Source organism: Eublepharis macularius, chromosome 1 (assembly GCF_028583425.1).
Source record: "Eublepharis macularius isolate TG4126 chromosome 1, MPM_Emac_v1.0, whole genome shotgun sequence".
NCBI classification, from domain to species: Eukaryota; Metazoa; Chordata; class Lepidosauria; order Squamata; family Eublepharidae; genus Eublepharis; species Eublepharis macularius.
The window spans coordinates 194,005,488-194,025,680 of record NC_072790.1 but is presented as its reverse complement, the minus strand read 5'-3'; the positions used below and the strand labels follow the sequence as shown (position 1 = coordinate 194,025,680).

Here is a 20,193-nt window from a genome sequence, read left to right as displayed (position 1 = left end):
TCGGTCCAAGACAGGACTTTGGGATATTTTACTTGCCCAACAGGAAGTACTGACCAAGGGAATTACTGAGAGGACTGGACTTGCCACATAGGTTCATACCAGGAGAGGCAGTCCTTCAAGGGCTTTAAAGGTAGCAAACAGCACCTTAAAACTGAATTTGGAAACACAAGATAACAAGTCCAGTGATCTTAAGGTAGGGTCACGTGCAATGCAGCTAGCCCCAGACAATAATCAAACAGACGCATCTCTGGATCAATTGACATTTCTGGATGATCTTCAAGGGCAGCCCCACATTAAGCGTGTCACAATAGTCCAGGCTCAAGGTTACCATGGTATGGATCAGGTATGATTGGCTGACTCTGAAAAGGGGGAGAACTTGTAAAATGCAGTCAGAATAGAGCTCTTTTGCCACTATAGATGCCTGTTTTTCTGTAACTTTCAGACCTTTAATGAAATCCATCAAAGCAAGACTTATGCCCTCCAAAGTGGGCAATGCCGTACCCTACAATGTATCAACCTTTTTTTTTATGTATACATTTTCAGCTAAGCTGAGGAGCTCTCACTCCACCTATGTATGTTTTTTGTACTGTTTGTATATTTGTATGATACTGAAAAGTTGTAAAGGTACGAAGCTGTTGTGGAACCACTAAAAATAAATGTGAAAACCTGAAAAAAATTACATAGTGGATTAGAAGGCTATGAGAAAGAGGCCTAGAAAATATGTTGATCAGGTACATTTTATCAGAGGCATGGTCATTAAGCTCTGTAAAAGTTAAGGAAGGTGCTAGATGGAAACCCTGAGTAATATACTGCTAACATGAAAAGTCAAATAATAGCTGAAAATTGGGCTGCCTTTCTTTGAGTAATGTATATAGCTCAGTCTTGTGCATGATAATTTCAACAAAATATTGTATCTTAACCATTATATTGTTAAGATTGCCTTAAGGCTTAGAGGCTTAAATCTGAGATTGTTGTCTGCTGGCTTGATTGAAACCAACTGTAATTTATAATTACATTTATTTTATAGTCATTCTGGCTTTCTTTTTAGCTCAGGAACTAGAAGTAAATATTACAATGATATTTTATTTACAGACTTTTCTCCCAGTATGTTCTCAAGTTGCATACAAATTTTATGAATGGATTCAATCTATGTCTAGGATCCCATGGATTTTGAATGGACGTTTTGGATGGAATGGGGACAACGATATATACTATGGCTTCTTTTTTGTCATTTAATAGTATCACAGTTGTCCAATCTGTACATGAAAAAGGTACGTAATTTGGGACACTTCTGTTTCCCCATAATTGTTTCCACTGTGTGTGTGTGTGTGTGTGTGTGTGTGTGTGCTTCTGTGATTTGCTTTGGGTTCCCAGTTGCCAGGTTCTCCCCAGTGGCAAGCAGACTCCCAGTGATTTACCTCTACTAATCGATTGTCAGTGATTGGCAGGAGGAGGCAGACTGCCTAGAGATTGCTCACCATCAACCTGGGCAAATAGCTTTGTATGTGCTCCAGTGCCCTGTGTGATGGCATGGCATTTTCACTATGTTTGAGGCAGCTTCTTAAGGGAGGCAGGAGTGCTAACAGATGCATATGAGGAGAGAAACTAAGTTATAACACATTTGTATTCTGCTCTTAAAGGAGCTCAACAAAGCATGTTTGAGGATTATCTCATTTATCCACACAAGAAACCCACGTCTCCCTAGTCACCCCAGCCTACATCCAACATTTTATCCACTGAGGCAAATTCTGCACGTTTTCTCACTCAAGATCCACCATCACTCCAAGTGTTGTCATATATCATACATTCCAATCAGGTAGTTCAAGAGCCAAGCCACAGACTACCTCTCAAGTCACACGTGCATGATATGGTCAAGGAATTAAATATGTTGGAAATAAAGTGTCACTCTCTCATCATGTAAAATTCACAATACCCAGGCGCACACACTAGGCCTCTACCACAATCCATGTAGATGTTCAACCGATGTGTGTAGAATGGGAGCACGCACAAGCAAACTGTCCCTGTCCTTTAGCACCACGGCTTTGAGTGTGGAGGAAATGTACACATGGAGGCTCCCATCCTATGACTAGGAATGCTGCTTTTCTAACATTCCCATCCATGGTGAAGGAAGCTCCATGCATAACTTTTCTGCTTGTGGTGATGCTGTGCGCACAAAATGGTGATCATGTGAAGGGGATAGAGAAAGCTATGTTCCAAGTTCCAGTCATCATACGACAGCCCACCCTACTGAGCCAGAGAAAGAGAGAAGAGGAGGTAGCTTGAGGCAAGCATGCACAGAGCCACCAGTACAGGCACGCTGAGCTACCACAGCAGGAGTGGGTACACAGACCGAGAGTCAAGGCGGCATGTGTGGCAGACAAGGACCTGGCTGCACATTAATCCAGGCATGCCCTGAGCTGCCATGGCTCAAGCTGGTGGGAAGAAGGGCCCTGTGAGCTAGGTGGGAAGAACTGCTTGCTTTCTTCCTTATTTTAATTATAGGGCAATGGTGGGAAGGCCAGATGACAGGGCAAGTCACAGTGGCCCCAGGCAGGCAAATGCCCCGTGAGCCAGGTGGGCATAGAGCCCAGCAGTGGCAGTGGAGAAGCTCATAGGGGAAGAAGCTGGGCAGGGGAAGGTGGCAGGGGAACAGTCCAACAGTGGAGAAGGAGGAAGTAGCAATGGGTTACCTGCTCTCTCTTCCCTTGCAGGGGTTGGAGAAGCCATCTCTTCATCCTAAAGCAAAAGATTAATATCTGAGTTAAATTTTTAAGCTCCTTCTCAAGGTACCATTCACATATAGGATTTCTAACCTTTTAACCAGCCCCTTCCCCAAGGTCTTTAAGAGCAGCTTGCTCTGCAAATATTATGCTGATTTTCACATTGTAAAAAGGAATTGCCTGCTTTCTGCATATTAACCTCTTCTTTGGTCAAGATTCTTCCTCATCAGTTGGCAACTCTGCCAGCAGATGAAGTTTCATGCAGATTTGAAAAGCAAGTGGAAATAAAATCAGAACGTCCCCAGTTCCTATCTTACTACAACTTTGAACTCACAGGTGGCCTTAGGTTAGGCAAGCCATAGCTTCTGAACCTCAGACCATGGTTTAAACCCTGGAGATAACAATATTGATCTATTTTACAGGGCTGTTGTAAGGATCACCAGATAATGATGTGAATCCAACCACATAAAATTAAGTACACTTTTCTTAAGGGAGGCAGCAGTACACTCCCCCCTTTATTTGCCGCAACCTGTTTAGCCCTCCCAAATCTTGTTCCTGCAGGTTAGTAGGCCCTCGGGAACAGTCTAGAGGGGATCTGCAGGGGGTGGGGGAGGATTGGGGGAAATTGGTGCAAGCTTATATGTGAATACTGGCACTTTGTTCTTTTTCACATAGAAAAAGCACTGTTTATAACAGAAATACTCATCTGGACCCCATTTTATGCTTCAACAGTTTTAAACATGCCAAGTGCTACAATAGTAATATATTCTGATCTGCTATACAATGCTAAAAGATAAAAGTAATTTTAAAGCAAACTCCATGGCTGAAACTCTGACAACACGATAAAGAGTCTTGCACAAATTTTCTTATGCTGTTCCAAGTAGGGGGTCAAGGGAGATTATGAGATGCACCCAATGAGAACAGCACTCAGCCACTGTTCAATGTGCAGAGCCTGTTCCTTGAAGCTTGTCAAGGGGCCTGTCTAGTTACCTGTCGGTCCCTTTGCCTTTCTTTGATTCTAAGAAGTAACCACTGAAGTGATTCCAACTGTGAAAAAAATACCCTTTGCTGCTGCTGCTTAAGATGACTTGAAAACATATCCAAACAATGCGCATAAATATGTCATTACTCAGTGCAATTCTTCCGTGGTGGTGGGGAGCCTGTTGACCGTTCAACATGAACCACACTTGCAAAGACAGGATAAAAACAAGACAAAACAAAACAAAAACACAACCTAACCTACCTCACAGAATTGTTGTAAGGAAAAATGGAAGAGAGTACAATATTGTAATCTGCTTTGGGTCTCCAGAGGAGAAAGGCAGGATATAAATGAAGAAAAATTAAAATTAAAATAAATAGTTTTAATATTGCTGTTCACAGAAAGTATGTTACAATGCTGAGCATGGAGCTCATTAGCAGATTATTTTTATTTTCAACCATTCTTTCAGGAATTTCTCTTACCTTAAATATTTGGGAAGCACATTAGTGTTTGCAATTAAATATCACACTTCCTCACAAATGTCTCAGTTACACTCTACAGGTTGATACTTAATGAGGGCTGTAATTGCAATTTTCATCTTCATTTCACAGACCTTTGAGCCATTTTAAGCGGTTAACAAAATAGCAGGAACAGCTTTCCCAGTACACACCTCTTCCTTTCCCAGACTGAGGGATCCTTTTCTCGGCCCTGATGTAAGCTCATCACCAGCCCCGAGGGAACATTAGGAAAACAGAGCTTACTGATAGTTGAATAGACTTTCTGTCAGGGCCATTTTACTGACCAAGCAACTACTTAGGAGCTTAGCAGGGGGACTCAAGGCATTCCGAGTTCAAAGCATGATCAGGATGATAATGTGTTCATATAAATCTATGAAGTGGTTATCCAGGTACTCCATCTAATTATGGAGCTAGGAAAGATACAGAACAGTTTAACCAAAAGCTACCAAGGAGTTGCAGCACTTTCCATATAGAGAAAGGCTGATGTGTTTGGGCTGATTTCACTTAGAAAAAAGACAGCAGCATGATAGAGACTGATCAAAGTATGAATAGTGTACTGAATGCAGAGATATTTTTTTTTAAAGTGGTTTGTTTGCTTGCTCTCTTGTAATACTTATTCATTGGCAGGTTCAGACAGGCAAGAGAAAAGTACTTCGTTTCACAAAGCATTCATTGCCACAAGATTTGGTGATGGCTACTGGTCTTGAGAGAGCTTTTAAAAAAGAATTATACAAATTTACCATCAGCCATGATACCTAAATGTAAACCTTAGAGTCTCCGAGAGCAACCCTGAGCAGGTCTACTCAGAATTCTGTTTAGAACTAATCAATGGTGAACTCCCAGGAAAGGGTTCTTAAGATTACACTGAATGGATACTAAATGCTGGAAATGAATGGGGAATTCTGCCAGTTGCCTTTATGCCCCACTTGTGAACCCTGGAGGCTGATCGCTGTAGAAAACATGACATAGAAGTAGATTGATCCTTGGTCTATCAGGTCCTTTTCTTAGGTAGTCACCACTAATTCTCCAGGCCAAACCATATCTCCATAAGGAGCCTATCATTTCATACCAGAACTGAGATTCTGTACCAGTTCTTTTGTGTCTTAAATCTCATACTCTACCACACCATGCTTATCATACAGATATCTCAGAATATCTTCCCAAAAAAGTTGCATCAAAGGTCATAATAAAATGCAGTGTGATGTTGCAGACAGCAGCAAGAGCACTGGAGGGACTGCCTTGTTTTTTCTTCTGTTTCCAGTACAGACCCTATGAACCATCACCACTGGCAGCCACATCTCTGTTCCAGCTGAGGTAATTCGTTTAGGGATTTGAGATAGCTTTATAAAACCTCTCAGCTGAAACTGCTGAAATACCAGGTATTCAGTATTTTTCATTGCCGTGAAAGCACCTCACATGTAAAAAAGAAGCAGAAAAAAGTAATTTGTCTGCAGGATTCCTCCAGCAAACGGGTCACACAGTTTGCTTAATTATGCAGATGAATACAAATTATGGGTGCTTGTCCAGCAATCAATGGACCTTGCATAGCTGGGCTTATGTCCTTTCCCTTTCTGAATTTTTGTTCCTGGTGGTCAGAAGACCCTTTAGTATCAGCATGTGGGGAAAAGCGGGGTCTGCAGTGGGAGAAGGATATGCCAGAAATTGCCACCCCCTCTTCTGAATATTTGCACTTTTGGAGCATAAGCATAGTTGGATAGATACCACTATACCTAGATGCTTATATAACAACCACCTAACTAATGAAATACATGTTTTTTTTTTTAAAGCGATTCATTTTTCTTCGAGGTACACATTTTGTCAAACTCCAGAACTACTGAAATTTCTATGAACTGATTACTTCATTTTCAGATAGCTATAACACACTTATCAATACAATATATAAAGAAACATTTCACATGCTGTATGAACATGTTGTAACTTAGATACACAATTCCATGAATTGTGAGTTTGGGAACAACTTTCAAAATTTAGCTTGAATAGCACTGTAAAGTGGACTTTAGGAACACTGCTGAGCACAAAAGAAATGCTAGCTGTGGCAGATGAGTTGAAAGGCAGTACCTAGCTACAATAGCCCTTACAAGCTAAATGCTGTCTAACAGGATTTTCTTGTATGTCACAAGAAGTCGGGGTGGGGGGGGAGAGAAGGCACAAGTTTGTCACGGTTCCCTTTTCAGTAACATAAATGACAATAATTCATACAATTCATAGCATAGTGGCTACAGTGTAGGGCCTGGTGGGGGGAGCCCGGGTTCAAATCCCCACACAGCTCAGAAACCCAGGGCAGACCACATAGTAAACATGAACATATGGCTGTCACCAAAACCATCAGCTTCATATCGCCTCCTTCCCTAGAATAACCAGTAGTACAAAACATGGGGAAACATCACAATGAGCATTTCCTCATCTTTCTTCTGCTTCATTAGTTTCAAAACTCACATTGTGGTTATTCAAGCTTTGTTTTACTAGACATTATCAGGAAGAAGACACAAAACAATTCTTGGCAGCCACATGCTTACCATATCACTTTGTTGCAGCTTTTTATGAGGCCTGGGGAAGCCTCGATACATGTTTCATAGACTTCATGTTTCATTTTCAGGCTAAAATATACAGTGCACTCCTTAGGGGAAGACCAAATATATATCTAATAGAAGAACCATTTTAACAATTGGCATTATAAATAAGAGCTTTTGCCATTCTTAAAAGTAACATTTCATTTATTTCATTTCATTTATAGGGTTGCCAGATCCCTCCTAGCAACTGGCAGGAGTCTTGGGTACATAGTGGTTAAGTGGCTGGGCTCTGAGTCAACGATCTGTTGGGTTTGATTCCCACAACTGCCATGAACTCTGAAGATGGCCTTGGTTAAGGCACTCCTCTTAGCCCCAGTTCCCCAGCTGTATTGTGGGAATAATAATAACACTGACTTTGTTTACCGTTCCAAGTGTGAAACTAATCTGTCCAGAAGGGCAGTATATAAGCACATTGTTGTAGTTGTTATTATAAATAAGATTTCATGCACAGAATTTAAATTGAAAATTTTAATAAATGATTATTCTGTTTGCCTTTTCAGTATAAGCCTTGGGTTTTGATGGCCTATGGGATGACAGCCTGTTGGTTTCTGTTGGGCACCAATGGTTTCATAATGATCTTGCTACATACAAGTGTTTCATACTTTGTGGCTCAGTTTAAAAACCCAGTTCTGATTTGGCTGAGCTCCTTGCTTCTGCTATTGACTTTACACATACCTGCCCTGGAAGACATAAAGGTAATTTTTTTGCTATTAAATAAAGGATTCTATTGCAAGAAATAAACTTTCATTTTTGAGGAAATGCATTTTGAAGAATCATATTTATAAAAATACCTCAAGTGCAAGGACAACTTAGTTATTCCTGACATCTTGGTAATTACCCTTTTATTGCAAATTCATTATAAAGTTGAAGATGCATTATAGACTTGCCTAGTATTTCTCTACATGATTCCATCTTCTGGCTTTGCAATCTTTTCAAACAGCATCTGCTCACAGTGGGTAGGTATGTTGTGCCTCTGCATGAGGTGTATCTGTAATGGAGGCAAGTCCAGAACAGTAATACACACAGAAACATTTATTTATTTATTTATTTATTTATTTATTTATTTATTTATTTATTTATTTATTTATTTATTTATTTAATATTTGATTTATATTCCGCCCTCCCCACATCAGCAGGCTCAGGGCGGATTACAACTAAAATTTAAATTACATATCACAATTTATATGATTTAAAACCATAAAACATTTAAATACCATAGTTAAAATACGTATATATAAACACAGTGGCACAGTGATCTAGCCGACCACCTTTTTAGTCATCTCCAGAGCAATTTGGCAGGGAAATATGTGAGAGATGGAGGGTGTCACTAATAGGGAGGGCATGTGATGTACTCCCCCGGCTAGCAAGCACCACCTCGCATCAACCATATGCCTGGTGGAACAGCTCTGTCTTGCAGGCCCTGCAAAAAGCTAACAAGTCTTGCTGGGCCCTGGTCTCATTGGACAGAGCGTTCCACCAGGCTGGGGCCAGGACTGAAAAGGTCGATGCCAGGCGGGCCTCCCTGGGGCCAGGGATCTTTAACAGATGTTCATCACTGGAATGAAGAGTCCTCTGGGGTTCATATACAGAATGGACTTTGCCAAGGGCCTAACTATAATAATAATAACATTTGATTTATATACCGCCCTTCAGGACAACTTAATGCCCACTGAGAGCGGTTTACAAAGTATGTCATTATTATCCCCACAACAAACACCCTGTGAGGTGGGTGGGGCTGAGAGAGCTCCAGAGAGTCCAGCACTCTTAACCACTATACCAAACTAGATAAGACAATGGAAAATTTGTGAATACATCTTCTCAGGTTTTTAAAGTAGAATGACAACCTTTGGGAAGAAGGGTTTTAACCTTTCACCAGGTGTGGTTTTGTTGACTGAAACCGCTCCTTCCCCTGTTACTAGACTTGGAAAAAGATGGACCAAAATAGGTTGCTAAAAAAAATTGCCTTTGAAAATACTAATTTAATAAATTTAACTATAGTCAGTACTTGTGGCAACGTCTGTCTGTTAGGAGAAGGTGCATATGTCAAAATGCACATATCTCACAAATGACTTGGCATTAGTGCAGGTCCTAGGGTTATTGGTGGTGGATTTGAACTTACAGTTTTATAAGATTTTTATATTTAAGGAATATCCTGAGCAACTAATCTGATAAACGAAGTGGCCATTCTTATTTAGAGATCCAGTGGGGTATCCCTGTTAGCCTGATGCAGCAAATAACAATATGTCTCATTGCTCAGTGGGAACTGTGCAGCTTTGTAGCACAAACTGTAATCTCAGATTTAATAACATTGCATTAAATAGAAATTAATTAATTAATTCAAGGTATGCAAAGAAAAGGAAGAGAAGTGAGTCCAAAGCGTTTTCTGTGCTTATTCACACAGTAACAGGCTAGCCTTGATTTTGCATCTGAATTCCAACAGTGTGTGCTTTATATTTCTTGAGGCTGGGTCTTAACAGATACAGACCAAGGGCTTAGGAATAACATCCCAGTAATTTTGAGCACTTGTTCTTCTTTGTTTTCTTTCAGGAAAGGTAATCAAGCCTCTTTTCACCTGTGGTATTTTTATTGCTTGTTTATTTGCTAGTTAAAAGATGCTTTGATTGTTTATTTGAAGGACTGTGTATGTTGTACACTGCAGCTTTTGCTGCTTCTTTGTTGTTGCCTTCTTTTTGGAGAAGTGGCATATACATTTTTTTAAAAATCTCTGGATGAGCTGATCTTATTTGAGGTTGGACCCCTTCATCTTTTTGCCTCCTGTTCTGGGACAGATAAAAAGGCTAATAGTGACTAGGCTTTGATCTCATGGAACTTTGGCATGATTGGTGCTTGGCACCTATTCCCCTTTTCTTCCTTTTTTTCTGTGAAAGGTAAGATTATTGCTTGCAAATTTAAAAGCAACTGCTGCAGCATGACTATCAGCTTGAGTCATGAAGGCACTGACTTGAGTTTTTCTCTCTCCTTACCTATCTAGTAAGGAAGGGCAGCAGCTAATGTGGTGTTGGAGTTTTGCTTATCTGCAATTTTTTAAAACGTCTGCTGCTTCAATTAATGTGAGTTATGGTTCAAAGTCTTCCAATATCACAGAATATTTCAATTCTCCTCCCTCCATCTTAAAACTGTAAGTGGTTCATCTATTAATATCTGTGCTCTAAAACATTTTGATCCTGCCTTTTGAATTTTGCCTGGGACTGAGCTGAAAGTTCTCACAGGATTCTTTTTTGGCTCAAAATGAAGCTTCCGATGAAAATCCCCTCTTGGCGGTCCTTGCAGCAGCCATGCACACGCAGCTTGTTGTATCTGGGTGGCAGTTGCTTTTGAATTTTTTCTTATAAATCCCAAGGTGAAAGTAGAAGCTTTTCCTTCTCTCTGTTTTGGTGCCAGGTGTAATAACAGCCCCAGAGTGGTAGCCATGTTAATCTGTTGCAGCAAAACACTGGCACCTTAAAGACTAACAAAATTTAAAGTGAGCTCTGACTCATGAATAGGCAGGGCTGGTGCCAGAGTTTCTGGCACCTGAGGCTGGGGGCAGCTTCAGGGCTGTTGCTGCCCCTGCGTGCGCACACCCAGACTGCTCAGTTGCCCCGGATCCGCCCCGGCCACCTGCCATGCCTGGCCTGTAGCTAGCGGCAGCAGCACGGAGCAACTTAGAGCCGCACCAAACGAGACGAGGGTTGCGCAAGTTTTCTTGGGAAATGTAGGAGACGCCTTCCCCTCTCTGCCACTGCTCACTGCCCTCTCTGAATGTGCGTGTTTGTGTGTGGGGGGGGGTGGAGCCGCAAAGCATTTCCCCCCATCTCCTGCCTGTCGCCTCACAAACTGGAAAGGAGCGGAGGAAAAGTGATACGTTTCTTTTGGGGGACTGGGGGGGATGGGACAGAATAATGACAGAAGAAAGCAAAGGGGAAGGGAAAGGAGAAAGCGGGAAGGACCTAGAGAAACAGCTGCGCCTCAGGGTGTGCGCTTTGAGTGAGCTGCCGAAGATGAAAATCCTTCTTCCAGGCACAAGCCCCCCTCCCCCTCCGATGTGAGGGCGCCCTGGGAGAGAGCAGCAGCAGCCCACCCCAGGACGGTCTTTGGGTGCACCTGGATGAAGGATTTGCATCCTCCCAGTCTTCCTGCTCAATTGCTCTGCAACACGTGCCCTCACCCCTGGCACCCCCTCCATCGCCTCCGCGCTCGAGGCAGTTGCCGGACTTGCCTCCATTGATGCGCCGGCCCTGTGAATAGGAGTTTACATTATGAAATTACCAAGCCAAAAATATATATGAAAATTGCTAGTTCGGGTCATTAATGTGCTTTTCTGAAACAGTACACATCTGGGATTCTTGGGAATTACAAAAATCCCTCCCAAAAATGTGTGTTCTAACTGGGAGAGAATGCCCTAAAGCCAGGGCTGAATATCTGCAGATGTAAACAATTCTTAACCTTCAGTGTATAGTGGAAGTAAAGTCACTGTGCTTTTTTCATGGCCTCCTTGTTATAATGTTACAATAATAATTGCAGGAACAGAAATGCAAAACATAGGGTGTAGAAGGATTTTCTCACAAGCTTTGAGCAGTCCAGATCAGTGAGTTTTAATTGGAAATAAGGGGGCTACCTCAAAATTCACTATCAGGAATAATGGTAGAGCTGTAGTGGGACAGGATAGGGAGGTTTTCTGCAAATGAAACCTTCCTTACTTTATGAAAGGAAATAAACAACAGACCAAACAAGGAAGGATGACCAGGGCTTTTTTTCAGCTGGAACGCAGTGGAACGGAATTCCGGAACCTCTTGAAAATGGTCACATGGCTGGTGGCCCCGCCCCCTGATCTCCAGACAGAGGGGAGTTTAGATTGCCCTCTGCGCCGCTCCCAACAGCGCGGAGGGCAATCTAAACTCCCCTCTGTCTGGAGATCAGGGGGCGGGGCCACCAGCCATGTGACCATCTTCTCTGAGGGCAACCCACTGAGTTCCACCACCTCTTTTCCCAGAAAAAAAGCCCTGAGGATGGCAAACACAGAATTTTCAGCAGAAAAGTATTTTTTTTTCACTATAAGAGTAGGAAGAGTCATTCACTATAAGAGTAGGAAAATGCAATCAATGTAGACGGTTTTTTATGTTGGTGGATGGCTGAAGCTGTTCTGTTAAGCTGCTGCTTAACCATCATTTTAGGAATCAGTAGAGAGAAGTATGGCTACACCTAGAGGCACCTACTTTTGCAGGGGTCTGTAAAATCAAATCTCTTTGTTCAGTTTGATTGAAACTTGGGGGGTGGGTCTTTAGACTAGAGGGAGGGATGTGTTCTATGTAAATGTGGTGCCATTATCTTTATAAACAGCTGCTCCAGATTCTCATATACATTTCCCATTGAAAATAATAGTTCTGGACTCCAGAATGCAAAAAAAACAGATTTGAATCCTGAACTGGAAATAAGCAATAATGGTAAAAATCTACCCCCTCCCAGCCCAGATCTAAAACCATAACAATTTTTTTCTCTTTGCACACCCCTGCTCATGAAAGCTTATGGCAGAATAAATCTTATTACATCTTGAAGGTGCCAGTGGACTTATGTGGTATTTAGTTGTAAAATAGACTGATCTTATTAGTTACTAGCGTCCTTATTTAGTGTTATAATGATATGTTTGAGGTTAAAAAATTTGAAAAAAAGATGCTGAACAGTAGGCTGCTAGTAAATGGGTCAGATATTGTCCAACTTGTTCTCAGAAGCGTGTACACCCCCCTGTACACTTTCCCCCAATTTTGCCATGCTGTTTGCAGGTTGCAAAGGTTTAGCCCATCATTAATATGGCTTCTGCTTGCTTTATTTGCTCTTAAGACTATACTGAACTCCCAGACATTACATAGTAGGTTTATAAGGAGGATTCCCTGATTACCCATCCCCCATTCCAGGAATTAAAATCTGGCTTTTAGTACTTGTATATGCCAATAGCCAGAAACTCTTGATATTTAATAATATTAACTTTCATGTAGCTCATGACTTTCCCTTTGTCCTTTACTAAAGAGGATCCATGCCATTTCGCAAATACTTTGTTAAACATATATGGAACAGATTTAAATAGACTTCTGTCTTAAAATGTAATTATTTTATCTAAACAAATTTCTTAATAATCTACTATTAAAAAGCACTTTTCTAAGTTGTTAGAATTGCAGATATTAATTGTTTGCATACGTTACCTGCTGCTGATCCCTTTGGAACATATTTATTTGTTCCATCCATTTGAATAAAGATGAGGATACAGACATGTGAGGTTGTACATGGGTGCTGCTCATATACAACCAGTCCCATTCCGTTCTAGGATTTGAAGTTGACATTCTCGACTCCACATTATACTGATGATCATGCCTATGCTTTTTAAAAATGATTTTTGTTTCATCTCACCATATTGCAATGCCATGCATAAGAAATTAAGCCAAAGAAATTAAGCCAAAGTCCTTTTTAGACATGGGCACGAACAGCATTACGAATGAACCCCCCCCCCCCCACAAACAGCCCGTTCGTCTGTTTGCGAACAAGCCGTTCCTGAGGCTCCATTCTAAACGAACATGTGGTCATTGCAAGCCTCGTTCGTTGCCTTCGTCAGCTGTTGGTCAAGCCAGACAGTCTGGGGCCTTTCAATCAATTCCCCTGGCAATGGCAGGAACTGAGTCCCGTTTTTGCCACTGTGAAGAGAAAATGACAACAAAGGGGGAGATCCATGCATTATGCCTTTCCCAGGGTGCAATCTCTCTGAAACCTGGGGGGTCTTTGGAGGACAGTGAGGACTATGTCCCCTGCAAATATGGTGGGTATTGGACATTGGGAAGGTCAGTTTGTAACCCCTCAAAGTAGCTGCCTTCCAACAGGCAGTTCCATTTTGGCCACGGTGAAGAGAAAATGACAGCAAAGGGGGGGCACATGGATCATGCCTTTTCCGGGGTGCAATCTCTCTGAAACTTGGGGGGTCTTCGGAGGACAGTGAGGACTATGTCCTCTGCAAATTTGATGGGTATTGGACATTGGGAAAGTCAGTTTGTGAGGTGTTTAAAGGGCCCTGTCCCTTGCACGTAGCAGGAAAGGGCCCTTTAAACTATCAGCTGGCAGGCAGCAGGGGGGAATTCCCCCTGCCACCTGCCAGATGATAGTTTAAAGGGATCTTTAAGGGGCCACTAACAACAAACATGTTTGTGAAAAGGGTCATGTTTGTTACTGTTCGTTGTTGATTGTTCGTGGATGGCAATGAACAATGAACAGCTTGTTTGGGGTTTTTTTCGTTCGTGCCCATGCCTAGTCGTTTTCCCATCTCTTTTGGAGGAGGGGAATATACTTTTATGGGTTTTTATCTTAATGCAGTGGTTCTCAAGTTCTGGGGTACATGGAGAGTGGGTAAAGTTTCAGCATAGTAGTATGCCCCCCTTACCAGTGAGAACATGGGTGGATTAAATGGCAAAGGGTCACCACTGATGCATGTTGGATTTGGTCTGGTGACAGCCCAATCATTGCAAAGTGAGATGGGTAGAGAAGGGCTTAGAAGGGATTGCTCCTTTGTTCTTACATTGTTTCAATGCTCACATTTCCTGTTCAGTTCCTTTTCTGGAACCACAGTTAGGATCAGAAACCCAATCTACAGATCTTTATACTCAGCATTAAGCTGTGCATGCTTGCTTGCATGCAAAGATCTCTTTATACATCCCTGTGGAACTGATGATTTGTGTTGCATTGCAGTAATCAGGGCAGAAGGTAGACTAAGTTTTGAAATGAGGGCTGAGGTTTTTAAAAATGTGTATGTCTTAATGTGTGTGACGTTTGTCAGTGGAGCATAAAGGACATTCAGATTTTTTTTTTGCTGCAGCTTTAATAAAGCACTGTAATCTTAACACGGAAACAGAACTGACAATTCAAAATCTTGATTTTTGTTTCTTCTGTTCCTGAGCTGCTTAGTGTAGCTTGGCAGTTTGTTTTTTGCGACTGAATTTCTGAACCAAAAATAATAGCTATTTAAGTCATAATTTGCATGTCATGTTTCATACTGAAATTCTGCCAGGATTCCTGTATTTTTCCTGATGTTTGCTCATTTTCTCCTCTGTGCCTGAGGATGCATGAAGAATAACTGCTCCTTTGAAAAGCTCTTCTGTACTTCCTGTGTTCTCTTTCATACTTACAGGCACAGCTTGTCTGTACATTCTGTAAATATAGATGTTGCGTATGGTATGCAAATGTAGGTATAAAGTCTTGTAAGGAGCTGCTTTATATGGTTAGACTTATGGGAAGCCTAGCCTAATTGTCTACCCTGACTGACAGGAGCTCTTTAGGATTACTCTAGCCTGAGATCCTTTAACTGGAGATGTCAGAGACAGAACTGTGAATCTGACACGTGCAAAACATGTATTATTCTCCCACTGAGGTCATCTATTGTGCTGGTTTAGTCTTGCTCTAAACACTGCACTTGCTCTAAACAGTGGACTGTGGGTATAACATGCTGTGGGAAAATACTAGGAAATAACCAACGTACATACAGATACTTTAACTAAACCAGGACTAGACAAATATCCTGCATGGGAATCTTACCAGTTTTTATCTTGCCATTTCTCCAAGTTAGCACTCATTTCATTTTCACAATAACTCTTTCCAGTAGGTTAGGCTGAAAGAGAGTCTTTGGACCAAAGCCACCCAGTGAGCTTCATGGCTGAGTGGGATTAGAACTCCTTTGTAAACCACCTCAGGCAGGTTTTCTGGAGAGGCAGCACAGAAATTTTCTAAGTAAATAAAGGAAGCCTCCTGCGTCCTAGCCTGACATGCAAATCACCGCTTTGAATATGTTATTCAAACATATTATTCAAAGTGGCAAAGTCACTTCCTGGAAGTTTTGTCATTGCGCACCCTCCCCCGCATTGTACAATGACATCACTTCCTGGAAGTGACATCATTGTGCTGCTGTGGGGCCACACATGCTTTGTGCGCATGCAAGAAGGCTGCTGAGAAGAAGAGAAAGGTAAGTGCCAGGTCCCCCCCTCCCACTGGGAGGGTAAAAGGACTTGGCAGGTAATATAAAACTTCTGGTCAGGCCTAGTGTAAACGTAAGTCATTTCAGGATCCATCCCGGGTGGGTTTCCCACTTTCTCCTTGTTGCCTAGTATAAATGTTGGCTTGCCTGGCCTCTCTCTGCCTTTGCCTGGTCAACAAAGCAGTATCTACTGTTTCATATGATGCTCAAGCTCCTAACTCAAACTAGATCTAGATGGTCAAGCCCTAGCAACCTTTATTTTCTTTCTACTCTTCTTTTTCTTTTGGATCCTTTTTTGCTGAAGAGCTGTAACTCTGAATGGGTTACATTTTGATGCAAAGCCCATTGGTCACACAAAACCACATTTGCAAAGTTTGCATTTGGGATGCCCATGTGAATACAAACACAAAAATATGTTTATTGCATTGCAGTAAATCAAATGATGTAAGATAGTGCAAATAAACCTTGGACTAGAGTGCAGAGTTATGAACTGAAACAAGCAGATTTTAAGGGGATGTAAAGGGGTGTGCAAAATGAAACAAATGATCCGAAAATACAATCAGAATTTGCTGAGAATTGCCTTGTTTCCTTAACCTCCCTTGGAAAGAACAGTGTGCATCTGCATATGTGCAGCCAACACTCGCCATGCCCACGCAATGGGGCTGAAATGGCAATGGCCCACCTAAAACAAACTAATAATGGAACAGGACAGAGTTCAGAAACTCCAGATTCAAAACTGTAATAAAATTTTTCTCAGTGCATACTTTTAGTGCAAATCCTTAAGATGCCCCAAATCTTTAAGCTGCCACTGATGCATGTTCTTTGTAAATCCTACCTATGGAATTATGGATGCTTTGGAGGTGCTTAACGTGATTCGTTTTATTTATTTGAGTTTTTGTTTAGGAATTCCCATCTTTCTACTAGAAGGAGCATCTCCTTCTACTTACAAGTGAAAATATAAACAGCTAAAAACAACAATGGTACTAAAATAATGTGTCAGTAGCAACAGCTATATAAATAATAAATGTTACAAGAATTGTAGTTGTAATGAGATGACATTTAAATGCTCTAAAAATATTTTGCATCTTCACAGGCTCATGGGTGAGACTCTATATTGTAATTTTCTCTGGTTTTATTTTATAGAGAGGCTGGTATGCCAGTGAAAATGAGTACTACTTGCTCCTTTTTACCTTAATGGTCCGCTGCCTCTACTACACAAGCTTCAGTCTGGAGTACTGCTGGGCTAAAGAGAAGATGCATTATTCATTCCTTTGGATGTTGGCATATGTGTTCTATTATCCTGTGCTTCACAATGGGCCAATTATCACCTTTGATGAATTTTATGAACAGGTGACAGCACTTCTTAAATATTGCCTTGGTTTGGTTTATGAGAGATTTCTATATCATTCTTAATGCTCCTTTAGATAAAACTTCACCTGTGTACTTGTTACTTTCTCCTGTATGGTTTTCCTGTATCAATCTGGGAACACTGTTGACTACGTGGTTGCTCTGATGGCATCTATAGCATAACCATGCAAGTGATGCATATGAAGTCCACTGCTTGTGTCATACATTTTGGGAGGAAGGGATTGCATAATGCATTCAACGGCCCTGTATTTCTAAAGTGCCCACCACAGTACTGTATAAACGATGAACAAATCCTCTGGCATTTGGTTTACTTTGATGTGAGGGCCTTCAGTTTGTGCAAGATTGTTGTTTGCTGCTCACAGATTAACTGTCTAAGAGGATTTCCTGGGCTACCGGCTTTACTGCTACTTCAAATCCTCCTTGAAAAATCCAGAACCATGTAACTCATTTTCTTAGACGTGTTTAGATCTTCATCTGAATTCAAAGGATCTAGTGGTCTAGGACTACTGTATAATAGGATGCATACTGGGTATGATACAAGTTAGGAGAATTATAGGGTTTGTGTGTCATCATATAATATATGCAAACTTTGCAGGAAATATTTAGGAGAAAAGTATTTTAAAAATTGCATGTGTGCACATTGATTGTCAATATAAATGCATTGATTGTTAATGATTTTAATGTAAGTGACATCAACTTCCTAGGCCAGGAAGAACCTAAAAATGAAGCAAAAAGCCATACAGCGAGAATTCTGGATGCCTGTGGCATGTGAGAAAAGGGCCCTGCAACCACTCTAGTTCTGCAGTAACAAAACATAACATCAAAATAGTTCCTGTCCCAATCTCTAAAACAACATGGGCCCATGGTGTCATCAACCCCAGAATCTTGGTACTTACACCCAAGAATTCAAGCTGTATCTGGACATCACTGAGCAAGTGCTTGGCTGGTAGGCTTAGGACCTGTAAACATACTTTATGTAGGGTTAATTCTAGACATGGGCGCAGATTGAAACACGAATCAAATTTCATGACAAATCGGGCCAATTTGTATATCGTAGGGCCGCATTTTTCATGAAATCAATGACTTTTGGGGCCGATTCATTCGATTCGTGAATGCTTCGTGATGCCAGACAGGCTGGTGCTGATCCATTGATTCCCTAGGCAACATAGGCCCGGAATGTCAGACCTTTTGTTGCTGTGGAAACCCCAATCTTAGCCCACATAACCTTGATAGGCAGCTCTTCCTGCCAACCTGAGAGCTCCCATTCTGTTCTATGAGAGCAATGAGCAGGGGGGAAGATGGGCCTTCTGTAGCCATGGGAACACCAATCTCATCCCTCCAAACCCTGTTAGGCATGTCTGTCTGCCAACCAAAGAGCTCCTGTTCTGCTCTACATGCCCGTTTCTTACATAAGGCACAGCTCTGTGCCTCCTGCTTTCAGTTCCAGTAGACAGAGGGGGAGAGAGGAGCTGTTGCTGGGATTTGGAGTGAAAAATAGTGGATTTGGGAGCTTTTGGCTGGATTTGCAGCTTCTTCAAAAGAGACTGAAAAGTCTCTTTCTTATTTTCTGCTCTTGTCCTTGCTGGGAAGGTTGTTGGGTTAGGGTGCCTTTTTTCCTCTACCCCACCCCACCCTGGTCTCAGGGCATTGCCTGGCTCTGGGGCCTGGCTTGTCAAAGGCCACCCCCACCCCCGAGCCCATGGCACTCGGGGGGACAGAAGGGAGGTGGTCTTCCGGTCAACATATTTCAATCTTCACCAAACTTGGAGGGCGGCTAGAGGAGAGCCTGCTGAGCAAGGGGCAGGACGTGCACTGGCATTTGGACAGCCCCGCAGAAGCAGAGAAAGGGACATTCAGTTGCGGAGGAGGGGGAGGTCTTAGGCTTGCTGGCACTGCTCTCTCCTGTTGGACTCCCAACAGCGCAAGCCTGGGTTCATCTGCTTCAAGGGTTCTCGCTCCTAGTTACATATGCTCCTTAAGCCGTCTAGAGGAAAGCGCCCTCCCTCTTGCACTGAGAGCCCCTCAGGACAAGGAGTGCGTGGCAAGCCGGCCGCCCCGTCAGCGGGGTAGGTGAACGGTGTGGGTGGCCTCCCAGCCTTCTGCTCAGCCGCCCGTGCTGCTACTGCCAGCTCCACGGTGCACTGTGCCTGGGGCAGCTGGCTTGCCACACGGGCGACACGCCTCCAGGCCCCTGCATGACGCCATCACGGAAGTGACATCATCACGCAGTGCTGGGAGCGCATGTTGGGGGGGGGATACCAGACATGGGTTGCCCTGGGCGCTGGCAACCCTAGATCTGGCCCTGATTGCCACTCCTGATTAGGTATGAGCCATGTAATCCCTGCAGAGCCAGTGTTCTTCCAGTAGTGTTCTCTGTAAGTTAAATGGTCAGTCTGTTCCTGCCACTGAGACAGTTCCAGTCCAGAAAAGAAAAAGTACCTAGGTTTTCCAAAGCAAGTTAGATACTCATTTTCCGTTAAAATTATCTACCTCTTAACATCTCAGCTGATTTTCCAAAATGAATGTTTTATTTTATTACTGGGTGCAGAACAGGAAGCAGATGTGTCAACATGCCTATTGAAGTCTGATAGGCATGCATCATAACTGAAGTAGCACCAGCTAGAAATGTTCAGTTCCTCTCCCTCCCCACTGCTGCCCTCCAGCACTTTGAAGAATCGTAGTTTCTTCAAACTACTCACTGATACTGAGATATCATTAAAGATGAGTCAGAATAGTGAAAGCATCCGGAAAGCTCAGTGAAAGATGTAATAAGAGTTATTAAGTAATCTTCCATTCTTTACGGAGAATACGCCAATCATCTGTGTAATCATTTCCAAGTAACGAACAGAAAAAAAAGAGAAGAAAAATACAAAAAATTGGAAGTAAGCAGAATGAGGTGTTTTCTCATTCCCTTTTCCTGACAACTAACAAAATATTTCTTCCATGTTGTTTTTAATAGCCCCATACACGAATATGTGTTTTTTCTTCGGAAACAATATAGAAATGGTATAGA

The 20,193-nt window shown here is 42.2% G+C and overlaps 1 protein-coding gene across 1 annotated transcript in view; it reads left to right on the top strand.

Annotated features, from left to right (window-relative positions):
* The window catches only part of HHAT (hedgehog acyltransferase), a 259,513-nt gene that overhangs the window by 19,262 nt on the left and 220,058 nt on the right, over window positions 1-20,193 (top strand). The window contains exons 4-6 of the mRNA XM_054980529.1: window positions 1,158-1,271; window positions 7,309-7,503; window positions 16,956-17,162. Coding sequence (XP_054836504.1) covers window positions 1,158-1,271; window positions 7,309-7,503; window positions 16,956-17,162 — 516 coding nt within the window. The remainder of the gene's footprint in view (window positions 1-1,157; window positions 1,272-7,308; window positions 7,504-16,955; window positions 17,163-20,193) is intronic.